This window comes from Electrona antarctica, assembly GCF_951216825.1.
Source record: "Electrona antarctica genome assembly, chromosome: 23".
In the NCBI taxonomy this organism is placed as follows: domain Eukaryota; kingdom Metazoa; phylum Chordata; class Actinopteri; order Myctophiformes; family Myctophidae; genus Electrona; species Electrona antarctica.
The window spans coordinates 24,761,360-24,774,860 of NC_136804.1; the positions used below are offsets into that span (position 1 = coordinate 24,761,360).

The 13,501-nt window shown below is 39.6% G+C and overlaps 2 protein-coding genes across 2 annotated transcripts; one reads left to right on the forward strand and one right to left on the reverse strand.

Moving 5' to 3' along the window:
- Positions 1-1,050: 1,050 nt before the first annotated feature.
- Positions 1,051-10,146, forward strand: hcls1 (hematopoietic cell-specific Lyn substrate 1). Its single transcript, XM_079494332.1, has 15 exons — positions 1,051-1,153; positions 1,994-2,077; positions 2,943-3,016; positions 4,957-5,086; positions 5,470-5,580; positions 5,796-5,850; positions 5,946-6,056; positions 6,183-6,293; positions 6,371-6,426; positions 6,582-6,651; positions 7,335-7,483; positions 7,771-7,896; positions 8,078-8,285; positions 9,253-9,324; positions 9,466-10,146. Exons 2-15 carry the CDS (start codon positions 1,994-1,996, stop codon positions 9,597-9,599), a joined length of 1,491 nt encoding a protein of 496 aa, XP_079350458.1. The 5' UTR covers positions 1,051-1,153; the 3' UTR covers positions 9,600-10,146.
- A 35-nt stretch (positions 10,147-10,181) lies between these two features.
- Positions 10,182-13,147, reverse strand: llph (LLP homolog, long-term synaptic facilitation factor). The gene is made up of 3 exons (XM_079494333.1): positions 13,036-13,147; positions 11,959-12,196; positions 10,182-10,729 (listed from the first exon to the last, which is right to left on the reverse strand). The coding sequence occupies exons 2-3, from the start codon at positions 12,182-12,184 to the stop codon at positions 10,557-10,559; spliced, it is 399 nt and encodes a 132-aa protein (XP_079350459.1). The 5' UTR covers positions 12,185-12,196; positions 13,036-13,147; the 3' UTR covers positions 10,182-10,556.
- Positions 13,148-13,501: the final 354 nt, after the last annotated feature.

Consider the following 13,501-nt stretch of genomic DNA (forward strand, 5'->3'; position numbering starts at 1 on the left):
TGCACACATATCTAGGTTGGAAGTTCTTAGTATGGTTGACTGGTTCCAGTAGCTGGAATTTTACCAGCGTGGATCCATTCCAGTTTTTTAACAAAAAACTGTTTCATGTCATTACTGTATGTCCTTTATTCTTCGGCCTAATTTATTGCCCATAAGTTAAAATGGTAAATGTCTCACTGTTGGTACTTAAATAATTACTCAAAGTGTATCTTTTTTTTTAATGATATTATTCTTAAACAAAATGTTTATCTTGTAATTTGGCATCACTGAAGTAAGGTTTAATGTAAAATACCTTGTATAGGGGCTGTATAAAAAATAAAGTAATGGAGTTAGTTTACAATGGTGTAGAATTGCCTGGCATATTTAAATGGTGTCTTAACTGTGTTTCCAATTGGTAAACAGGCAGGCAGGCAGATACAGGTTAGTAAAACGTGAAACGTATAGGTTCATCAAATAAATCAACACAGGCAATAAGGGGGGGGGGGGGGATTGTGATGGATTGAAATTGATTGATCTTTTTTTATTAACAGCAGTTTGTAGAATAGGTAGCCTAGAAGAAAGTATAATACAAAATCTGCTACGAGGATAAAACCAGAAAAAGCACTAAGACTTGTTTACATCAGACCAGGGTCCTCCATGATCTGACTGAAGTGGTCATATTTTTTGTTGTTATAAAATATTTAGACGTTACGTAGATCTACTGACGCCTAGTCGTTAAAGAGAATCATAAACGCTAGTTTTGATTACTAATAACGGTCGTCTCGTGGTAAGATATGCTTTGTCAGCCTGCCCCCAAGTGTCCAAAGTGTAGTATTACACTGTTCACTGTTTAGTATTAATTATTGATTGTATTACAACGTTTAAATAAAGTATCTATATGTAAGAGAGGTGCATTAAATCAACCTGGTGGTGGTGGTTGATTTATCGGACGGTATTAGCTGATCAATAGCAGGATATTATAATAACCAATTGAATCAACGTAGCCTACGCGCCGGTGTAAATTAATTTACATCCTGCTGTACTATCGCATTTAACGCGTCCCACAACAGGTCGACTCACTCATAGATATATCTATGGACTCACTGCCGTCTGTCGCATTTGCATCTCGGAGTCATTCAGATTAAAATATTTTGGAAACACAAACCATTTCAAGGTAAGTTTATTTCTCTTTAAACAATATGTGTTTGCTAGTTTAGTTTTCTTATTTTTGCCATCTTGTGTTTTGTTTAGGTTTTCATTTAAGGAAGTTGATTAAGTTACAGTAGGACTTCTGTATTGTTGTTCGAGTCTTATGTTCAGTGTTTCAAGACCAGAATATATAATTTAGCTGGATAATTTAAGGCATCGTAACGTTTTGAGTCACAGTAGACATGGCTTTTAATCATATTAATATATTGTGTTGGGTTTGTCCGTTTTCAAGAAATATATATATATATATATAAATATATATATTTCCAAATTTATTATAGCTTACATTATGCAATGTTTTCTATATCCTATCATGATTTTATTTTGTTTTACTTCTGTATTAAATCCATTTTGAAAGGGTGTTTTTATGGTGAGGAAATGCAGTGCTGCAAATAACTTCTGATGACTTCCCTTTTTTTTACTGTCACTATGGGGCTTGTGGTTCTATATCTTTTTTTTCCATGATTAAAAAAAGAAACTAGCAAGCAAACATTATTTGCTGCCTACATGCAAGCCAATTAACACTGGACAAATGTGCACTGATCATACTTTACTCTGCATAATCATGCTTTTATCGGGCTACCATTCTTCTCCATTCTATGTTAAAAAAAGTATTTTCACACTTACTAACTGAATGAATCTCTTTTTTTGCAGTCATTTCATTCATAGTTGTAATCAGTGTTCATTTTAACTTGAGAGCAATTTGAGCAATTTGTCTGAAGCCCAAATCACACCAGTTGCAACTCCTTGCAACGAAACAGTTTTAATAAATATCAACATTGCTTTATATCCATTATTCCACCAGATGTGGAAGTCAGTGGTGGGCCACAACGTGAGCAAGCAGGGGGCTGTGGAGGGCGATGACTGGGAGACCGACCCAGACTTTGAGGTATGAACAGTGGTGGAAAAAGTACTCACATTAAAAGTATCAGTACTGCAATGTAGAAATACTCTGTTACGAGTAAAAGTCTGGAATTCAAAACTGACTTGAGTGAAAGTACAAAAGTAGGCTATTGGCATCAAAATGTACTTAAAGTAACAAAAAGTAAAAGTACTCATTGTGCACAATGTCCTGTCTCAATTTTTCAAATGTATAAAAAAATAGTTTGAAAATAGCATGTGAGCTTGTAGATCCGCTATTTTCAAATGGCCGAAATGAAGTGGTTAATGTATGTTTTGTAATAATCAAAATCTACAAAGTAACTAGTAACTAAAGCTTTCAAATAAATGTAGTGGAGTACAATGTTTGGATCCGAGATGTATAGTGGAGTGGAAGTGTTGGAAATTGGAAATACTCCAGTAAAGTAAAAGTACCTCAAAATGTTACTTTGGTACAGTACTTGGAGTAAATGTTACTTTCCAACACTGGTTATGTATTCAGGAGTGTCGAAACCAGCGTAGGCCTTTCACCACCGAAGCGATCGACTGTGGAGACCATTCATCACTCACCACTTCCAGTTCCTCCTAACGAGATCAGATAAAACGCTTATTTATCTTGTACGGCGTACGTTCACATCGTCTGTATTTGAACTCAGAGTGTGTCCAAATGTAACCAAATGGACCCACAGGGGTTTGTACACACTCTCAAAGTTACAAATGATTGAGTGAACACTGAGGATTTTACTGTGTAGCATACTTGGCAGTTGGCACTGAACACAGTCTTGCTTGCTTTTGTTTTATTTGTAAAGCTCACTTGCTGTTGTTGTTTTTTAGTTTTAGTTTTTTCAGAGCAGACTTTGTGTTCTGTGTTTCAGAATGACGTTTCAGAACAGGAACAGAGGTGGGGTGCCAAGACCATTGAGGGGTCGGGGCGCCAAGAGGCCATCAGGTGACTATTACTTCAGTATATTTCAGTTATATTGCTTCTGTACATGAATGACTACCAAGCTAATTGAAGAGAATGCAACGGCGTCGAGCTGCAAATAGGTCATACAGTGACAAGAAGACAGTTCTATGTAGGAAGAGGAAAAGGAAGTGAAACTAAGTGTGCAGGGTATCAAGTGCCGTGTGTTTCCTAATATGGGCAATATGGGAAGATGACGTATATATTAAACTAGTGCTGCACGATTCTTGCTCAAATGAGAATCTCGATTTTTTTCCTCCACAAGAATTCTGTCTACATTCAAAATGTGGCACCTGGAGTCAACTACTGTGGCTTTAAACAGACAACATCAAAGTACTTGACTTAAACCTCTCTTAAAGTCTCTCGTAGCAAAAACATAAGAGTAACTAAAATGAACTGGACCGCCGCCAACCAGTGCGGCACGATTCTTGCTTAAATTGAGAAGTGAGATCGCATAGGTGTCTGAATCTAGATGAGATCTCGATATTTTTTCGATTAATTGTGCAGCACTATATTAAACCAATGCCACTGCCATGTCACTGACATGGTGCGGCCATGCACTAAAACACTGTTTCCCAAACAGTGGGTCAGGACCCTTTTGTGGGTCACAGACCACTTTTGGGGTCACGAATCAAGTAAATACATACAGTACATCGAGTTGTAAAAGTAGTAAAAAGCCCATTTTCTTTTCCTACTTTTAAGATTAAAAAAATAATTTCAGACATTGTAAAACAAACAAACAAATCAAAGAAATTCCATAAACACAAGACTGCCACGTTGGGTCATATGTTTTGGTCATGCAACTCATTAGTCAGGTTTTGGGAGAGAATTTTTGAGGTGGTGTCTTTATATATGTGGTGGAACGGTAGATCCCTGCCCGGTGATGGCTGTTTTTGGGGTGTCTCCAATCGAGGACTGGCTCACTAGTCTTCAGGCAAACGCTGTGGCATTCACAACGCTTTTGGCTCGTAGGTTGATACTTCGCCAATGGAAGTCAGAGAAGCCTCCCTCGTTCAAACAGTGGGTCAAAGAGGTTCTCTCCATGATTCCTCTAGAGAAACAGAGGTACAATCGTAGTGGTTCTAAAGATAGATACGTTAGGACTTAGACCCCTTTCATAGAGTTTGTAGAAAGTATACCTTTCACTTAAATATACATATTCCCTTGTACAATCTGTTATCAGTCCAAATCTGATACTGGGTGACCTCTGGTTGGAGGCCTTCAGTAAATATAGACAGTTGGATATAGAGCACCTTACTATTCAACTGAATGGTGGATATAATGTAACCTAGATACCATGTACCCTGATGGACATTTTCTTTTTCTTTTTTTTACTATGTTGATTAGTACTCTCAATACTAATTATATTTACTGTCTTGTACTGTTTGTCTTTGTTTGTTCTATTTGTCTTGTTCTTACCTTGATGGGGGGGGGGTATTCACATGCCGGATACAGCAAAATACAAATGTATGTTCATTCATTGCTACAAAAATAAAGTGTTTAAAAAAAGAGAAGAAATTCCATAAATGAAAATTAATAAGTAGTGAAAATAGCCGGATCTACAAGCTCACAACGCAGCGGCGTGTAACTGTATATATGATGATTTCGGGTGTTACAGTACAGTACAGTACAGGGACCCTATAGAGCGTCGCAGTCCCGCCCCCTACCATGGACCAGGAAATGATTCTCCGTTCATTTTCCTCATAGACATTTCAGAAAGTATTTATTTAAAGACGTTTATGCCGCGGACAAAGCCAACTCGAGTCGTGACAAATCATGACAACAAACACAATTTTTTGGGCCGAACAAATAATTAGAAAGAAGAAAAAAACGGCAGGTTTTTTTGTTGTTTTTCTTCTTTGTAATTATTTGTTTGGTCCAAAATACCTGATGTGTGATGATTTGAATTCTGTGTAACCTTCCAGCATTGCAGAGCTCAGACAGAACGTGTCTCAGGAACATAAGAAGATGAAGCAGAAGGAACTCTCGGAGGCTCCCAAAGCCTCCTACGGCTACGGAGGGAAGTTCGGAGTGGAGAAAGACCGCATGGACAAGGTTGACGAACCACAAGCAATAATATTATTTCCAAAAATATGATCTTGTGTTTCTGTCAGAGCCCTTATTCCAATGGCTTATTCTAATGTCTCAAATGAGGCCTTTGCTTTTTGAGGGGCGCTCCAACGTCTGGCTTTTGAAAATACGTCATATGGCAGCCAAGTCTATGGACTTTGTTTGTTTAGAGCACTTTAAATAAACATTATAGGCGAAACTCATTAGACAACATGTATATTGCTTAACATTGAAGATTATTTAATAGGGCTTCAGTCAATAAAATGAAAGTCAGTGTTCCTTGTCGGTTTTCCAACACCAGTGATAGTAATCCACACTGTAGGTCTTGTAGTGTGTTTGAACGTGTGTGTTTGTGTACAACAACTCAGGTGGCCAAGGGGCATGACTATGTGGCACACGTGGAGCAACATTCTTCTCAGACAGACGCAGCGCAAGGTTTTGGTGGCAAATTTGGTGTTCAGAAAGACCGTGTCGATAAGGTGAGAAAAACGGAAATCTACTATTACACATTTACACTACAAATGCTCAATATTCAAGTCTGAAAACCTTTCAGAACAAACAAAGAGATTTATTTTTTTACAATTATAAAACATTTATTAGATAAATAATACAATGTTTCAGTCCCCCCCCCCCCGTCAAGCATTGAGGTTTCCTTAAGTCACACAAACCTTACATGTTTTGTTTGTTTGTATAGTCGGCTGTGGGTTATCAATACAAGGGGGAAGTGGCACAACATTCCTCTCAGAAAGGTAAAAAAAGCTGTCTGCTCTTACAAGAAGCTACATTACAAAATGTCATGCTTTTCTGCAGCACAGTATTCTAAACTGTATCTTAACTGTTTTAGATTATGCCAAAGGGTTTGGTGGAAAGTATGGGGTGGAGAAAGAAAAGGTGGACAAGTCGGCATTGGGTTATGACTATAAAGGAGAAACGGAGAAACACCAGTCTCAGAAAGGTGAGTTCAGATCAGGTTATCAACTTCATTTCGTGCTTCGTTGTGACAATGTGTGAAATGTTGTCAACATTGTATGTCAATATTGTAGTCGATCTATGCTAAATGTTTTGATCGTCGCTCCAACAGACTACTCAAAGGGATTTGGTGGCAAGTTTGGAGTTGAGAAGGATAAAGTAGATAAAGCTGCCTTAGGCTACGATTATAAAGGAGAGACAGAGAAGCATCAGTCGCAAAAAGGTGAGGAAATTAAATAAAATGAAATAGACATTGAGGTTTATGGCCCTGGTTTTAAAGGTGATGATCTCTCTGTACAGATTACTCAAAAGGTTTTGGAGGACGCTATGGGGTGCAGGAAGATCGCATGGATAAGGTTAGTATTGAAAGGCTGCTGGTGATGATGAATACTGGTAATTGTTTGTATGCATTTGTATTAGCCACTTAAACCTCAAATATTCCCCCCTGTATAGGGATGCTAGGATTCAAGTGGTTAATGAATACCTTTTCCATCTTACTGATTTCCTCTAGAGTGCTGTTGGCTTCACAGACATGGAATCTCCTGCATCTGCTTATGAAAAAACACAGCCACTGGAGGCTTGTAAGTTTTACGTTTTATCGTGAGAAGTGGGGCACTATTCTAGCAATTGAACACATGTACAATTTACAATTTACGCATTTAGCAGACGCTCTTAATCCAGAGCGATTTACATTAAGCAATAACAAAAGCATGGCATACATCACATATATAAAAAGTAGTTATCATGAATCATAAACTAAGAACGTAACAGTGGAGTATCTATGTTAACTATACATACTATACTATATAATATATTATACATGTGTACTATAAAGTGCTATGACTACATAAAGTGCAATTCTAGAGCTGTCTACGTAACAAGCTATAAGTCTGTTTAAAATACTATCTAAGTCTACATAATGTGCTATCTAAGGGGCTAGGCCATGTACAATTCAATTCAACAATGAGGGGGCTATATGTTATTACCCTACCAGCAGTTAGGTGTTGTAATGACTCCTGACAGTGTGACTATGAGCAAAATAACTCGAAAATGAATGAAACTGTGTGTTTCAAGGTCGTGAGGTTAAGGTCCCAATCATGGTAAAGGTTTACAATTAGCGTACATTGGTTGACACACCAAAAATATGTTGATTTGGGCAGGTTTTGCATCTCCAGGTGTATTTGTTTAATATTGTGTAAGAATTGCCTATAGACCAGTTGTCTATTCAGACACTTTTCTTCCTGTATTTTCTGTACGCCTGCAGCCGGTGCAGGTGCAGGGAACCTAAGGGCTCGTTTTGAGAACATGGCTAAGGCATCAGATGAAGAGAACAAAAAGAAAGCAGAAGAGGAGAGATCTAGGAGACAGGCCAGAGAGAAGAAAGAACGGGAGGAGGCCAGACACAGACAAGAGGTAACACACAACACATGCAACCTGCCGACAACTTGCGTACAGGCAGATAATGTGCCTTTCTACAATTTACATTTTAGACATTTACCGTATTACATATAATACATAGAAATAGTCATCAAGGAGCATAAGTAAGCTAAGAACCTAACATCGGTCTAACAGTAGAATATGAACTATATGAGCATACATACACTATAGCTTTCTGTGTGTGCTGGCCATCATGGCCATGTTTGACTATTTCCCATGCTAATCCATCATCGGTTATATTCTACGCTTTTTTTTTCTTCCAGGAGGACAATAGGGAGGAAACAGTGTGTCCTCCACCTGCTGTTCCAGACATGGATGCAGAGGACAGTAGGAAAACAGCAGTCTACCGACCACTCCCTCAGCCACCGGCAGAGGAACCTGATCAGGATGTACAGTATATGCCTCTGATTAATCTAAAAGTCAATCAAATCCAGATTATCTGAAATCATCCAGTTAAAGTACGGTGTAATTTTAAACCGATAGCCTGGATCTGGATTGGGACTAGGAGATTGCTCATCTCCAAAGACTGAGTGCTTATGAAACCAATGAGCTTGTGTTTGATTTCTCCAGGAGGAACCTGTGTACGAAGAGCCTCCATCCTTACCCCCACGCCCAGATGACTTCCAGGAGCTGGATCAGCCACAGGTGTTCACACCGCAGATGGAGGAACCCGGCGAAGACGAAGAGTATGAGAACATCGCAGAAGATGATGGCGAGTATGATGACATCACGGAAGAGGGGGAGTATGAAGACATCGGAGCAATACCTCCTCCACCAGGTCTGGTTTTATTGGTAGCACTGGTTCCACCAACATCACTTTTTATTGCGTAATATTTGATTTCATATTTATTTTTCAAATAGAAAGTCAACGAAACAAATAACATATAAATGAATAACAGGACGCTCGCCTCAAACCAGTTGCCGTACAGCCAGCGTTAACTGCTCCGGCTGGTATTTAACTATGCCTACACCTAAATGGTTAAACCTAACCTTAACCTCAGTAAAACGGTGCCAATACCTGGTAACAAGACAACTCACCCTTTTTGCCCCTCCAAGTGAGTTGTCCGGACATCTCACCCCGAACGTCCGGACAACTCACCAGGGGTGAGATGTCTTCACTTTCGGGGGTGAGATGTCTTCACTTTCGGCCACTTCTGAAGAAATGTGTAAAACTGTGTTGGCAAATTGGCCATAAATATGTTAATATTGCCTGAACCCCTCCTAATTTGTTTACTCCAGGTGGCTGAATGGTTATATAAGGTCACTAATGTATAACTAGCAGTAGCCATCATCATCGTTGTTGGGGGGGGTCAATATTTCTTTGCTTTTCAGATGTAATTCAGTCAGTATAAGTAGGCCTATTAGAACTGTGATTGATTGATCATGCGTGCGTTGGGAGTGCAGTCTTAATTAGCAACTTTGTACAGCCGTGAGACTCTGCCTTTGAAGCGCAAACATTATCCACAAACGTACAGACAACTCACCCCGCCATGTCAGAAAGTGAAGACAACTCACCGGGGTGAGATGTCCAGTATTCCCAATACCTAACCCTATTCCTAAACTTAACCCCAGTAAAACTATGCCTATTAAACCTTATTCTCAGTAAAACAAATACAAGAACCATCCCACCGAGCCGTCAGCGTGAGGTCGGTGGAAAAGAAATTAGGGCAAGCGTGTTTTAAGGCGAGCATTCCGGTTACCATATGAATATTTAGATTTACAAAATCTCCTTTCTTTTTTTAAAGCTGATACAGACGATGATTATGAGGACCTATCAGGTGGCCAGACTGCAGTGGCACTTTATGACTACCAGGGAGGTATGGATACAACGCTGTATACCGAATACTGTACATTCATTCATTCGGCTAATTACACAATTACTCTTACTTTACTTTTTTCCCCGTCAAGTTGCCTCTCACTTAAGGAAACATTCTTTATTCCTTCCTCCCTTCATCCAGGGGCTGATGATGAGATCTCCTTCAACTTAGATGACGTCATTACCAACATAGAGATGGTGGATGAGGGCTGGTGGAGGGGACATTGCCATGGAGACTTTGGTCTGTTCCCTGCTGCCTTTGTGAAGATGCAGTGAGGCAGGCTTTTCCAGGGTTGGAATACATGTTTGGGACGTGGACCCATTTGTAATATCCCTTTTTTTGCGCTTCCTGCATCTAGTTTAATTATTTCAAGAGATTTATGTTGTTTAATTCAAACACTTTAACAGAATTTCATAAATGAAAAATCAAATGTAGTGAAAATAGCATATCTGCAGTATATTGTCACTAGTTTGGGTCCCAGCGGGACATAAAATGTATCTTTTGGGTCAACTACTACTTTTATACGGCCTAGTTACATATTTATACAATTTAAAACATTTTTCTGGAGGATCAATAAGATAGTATGAATAGGAGAATAGATGACAAATCAGAATGTCATTGAATCAGTCATTTACATGGTCATACCATTGGAAAAGCATACATAGTGGTTTCCAAACTCCATTATGTAGGCAATCAGATTTGTGAAATCACTATTGTCAGTGTCATATTCATATGGATTACATGCTATAATTGCATCCAACTGAAGTCCATCAATCCATCCATCACTGACAACGTATGGTCCATTAATGACCAAGTAACTGGTACAAAAAAAAAGCAATCCCTGGGAATACGATGCATCTATTTTACTCATACATTTTTATTGAGTCAAATATTACATGTTAACTGCCACAATGTCGCAAGCCCCTCCGAGGCCACATGTATACTGTATTTACAAGAGTCTGATGTTCTTTTAATAAAAAAAGAAACTTATCAAAAAGGCATCCCTGACTGTTCCATTTGAACACAACAGCTACTCTTTAGTCTAGTGAACTGCTTTTCAGCCATACGTTTGGTGGTACAACCGTGAATAAACCTGTCTCTAACCAAGAACAAAAATACTTGTTCACATGACGGTTATTGTGTATAGTATACACTCAAAAGTAATATGACATTATCATATGCCTGCTGTCACAAGATATGAAGTAGTAAAGGTCCTTTGGGGGTATTTTGTTTTACCAGGCAATCTTTTTCGTGCAATTTTTCTTCTTGGGAAATATTCCTTTCTTTGCCAACCGTTTAGCTTTCATTTTCTTGATCTGCCGTTGGTTCATCCATGCAGGGTACTGTCCATTTTCATTCATTAGAGTTGTCTTGCTGCGTGTGCTGTCCAAATCCATTTTTCCCTCTGCAATAGAGAAATGCAACCATTAGAGTTAGACCTTCGCTAAACCCCCGGAACCCAGCAATTGTCCAATGCCAATGTAATCCAAATAGTTGAGCAACCGTTGCTACGGTATGCAAGACAAGCTTCCGTCACCACATAGCTGTCAATGTAATTTTGCGTGCCTGTGTTGTTGAACATAATTATACACGGCTTAACGTTGGGGAAAGTTACGACTGACCCACCCATGTGATGGCAATAATACTAATAACCGTAGTCTTACCATGCAACATGAAAACTCCTGTCGGGTGGTTGTTAAAGTTGATGTTGGATACTTCACTGTTTCTCCCTCTTTCATTTCCTCATATTTCTAGTTTATTTAAATAATGTCATGCATAGCCATAGCCTACTGCAGGCATGGTTGACTAGATTTAGAAGACATTTTGATGTTCTTGCTACTGAAATGATCGATTATTTATATGGAGAAATCCCGTCATTTAACATGCATCTCAATGGGTGAGAAGGACGATAAGAGCACTTCACAGTTCACATGTGTTTTTTTTTTATCAAGGCTGCCTGACTTCCTGAAACAAGAAATGATCACAGTGATATTTGTCAGGTGTTTGCCCATATTAGTATGATTTTTTATTTTATTAACGTGTATGTTTGTGTGTCACAACCTCGCGGCCGTTGTTTGCGTTCGTTTCCGACGTTCTGTGCGCGGTTCAATGACCGTTTTGTTGTGCAGCTGTTGTCGCTTCAAGGCTGCAGTGGTAAAGCTTGCTCGCTATGGTGCGGAAATCAAACCCTTTTGCGCTGCGTGTGGCATAGCCTAGGAGGCAGGCAATCATACTACACTCCCATTGGCTTAGGCAGCCAATCAGGCTAGGCCGTCAGTATGACTAGGTTATGATGACGATGTCGTCTATATTTCATGAGCTATCAGTCAGGTTTCAACTAGCCTGGGGTCCACCTATGCTTTCTATGGCATAGGCAGCTCCGAATCTAGACGCAGCTGCGCGACATGAGACTAATTAATTAGGGTGAGAGAGAGGAGTGTGTGTGTGTGTGTGTGTGTGTGTGTGTGTGTGTGTGTGTGTGTGTGAAATCAGCAGAGAGTGAGCAACGTTTGCACTACTGTATGCTGAATTGAAGTGGACTCGGCCCCAGACTTTTTTTTTCTCCCTGGAAATAAAAACGTCTGGATTTTCGAGGCTAGGTTTCAACTGACAACAAAAAATGCTCTCACTCACCTCCATCACCCTCCACTCCTGCCACGGGAGCATCCCCCTGCATCTTCTCCTTGAGTTTATTTGCTGGCACCACTGTGGCCACCTCCTGGATGTCAATCATGATGGCCTCTCCCTTCACGTCATTGCCTAAAGCTTGCTTCAAACGGGCCAGTTCCTTAGGAGCGTTCTTCTTCCTCTTCTCTGCTCTCATCTTCCTCTGCCTCTTGCTCCTTAAGCTTTTTGCCATTTCAGGGATGTGCTAGAAGAACATAATACAAGATGGTTTATTTGTCATCATGGGAGTGAATGAGCAATGGCTGTACAGCAGTGGGTTTCTTTTTCCCCAACCAGTGGTCCCTCCCTGGTCAGGGGACCACCAGTGGTGACGGTGAGTGAGGGGGCTCCAGGTGGTCCCCAGCTAAATGGAGAGTTGGTAACCAAATAGACCCTTATAGATCTTTAACTCTTGAGTGTAAAATTACACTCAAGAGTTAAATGAAATAATTGATAAACATCCGTATTACTCGCTGGAATTTGCAACACTAGATTGGTTTTATAAGCCCATTGGTCCAAATCGAATTTCTGATCTGCTAGTATTAAAATTACAGAATGTAGAATTGTTATTTTTGATCAACATTCGCCTGTCACCTCTCCTAATGGCCCCACAACAATACAGCAATGGTTGAGTGTGAGAGGCTAATATAATGGTGGGCCGTGACTGAAACGCTGAATAAATGGAGATATGAAAAATTGTTAAAACCACTGCTCCTGTGATATCACAGCCATACTCTAGGGCTAGTGTAACAACAATAACACATGATTTGAAGGGGATGGGGACATCATCTTTACGTATACAGATGTTTGTATTAGCACTAAATAAATACAAACTTTTATTTCTAGTTGCGGTTACTTAATAACCTAAATTAATCACATGAATGCTAGTATAAAATAAGCTAACGTTAGCGAGCATAGCTTGTTATGGCCAACTGACCAACTATTCATCAGAAAGGCCTCCAGTCGAAAGTAATAACTTTTTCGAATTGACACCATCATCCCGACTGTTAAAAATGACCGTATTAACTTCGGATTATAACTTACAAGTAATAGTGACTGTGTTCCTTGCTGAAAATGAAATGCTCCGTCTCCGTGACTGTTCCGCAACGCACTGCACACACGTGTTTAGGAAAAAGCAAGCAGCAGTGTTGCCAGATTCTGCGACAGAAATAAGCGAAAAAGAAATCTCCCTGGAAATAAAAACGTCTGGGTTTCCAAGGCTAGTGAGAAAAAAAAAGAAGTCTAAAAGAAGCCACTCGAGTCTCGACAAATGAGCAATTTACCCCCCCCCCCCCCCCCCCCTTGGGAAAAGTGTTTTTTCTTTTTTTTATATTTAAAAATTATAATAATTTTCACAAACATTTTTTCAGATGGGTGGGGGTCCGTGTGGACAAATACATGAACACGTTGGTTTGAGAACTTGGTTTAAATAAAGCAAATAACTACACTTTTAGATAGAAACAAGCCAAAACAAGCGGAGCCTTCTGCAAGGAAAGACAAGCCCAACGTC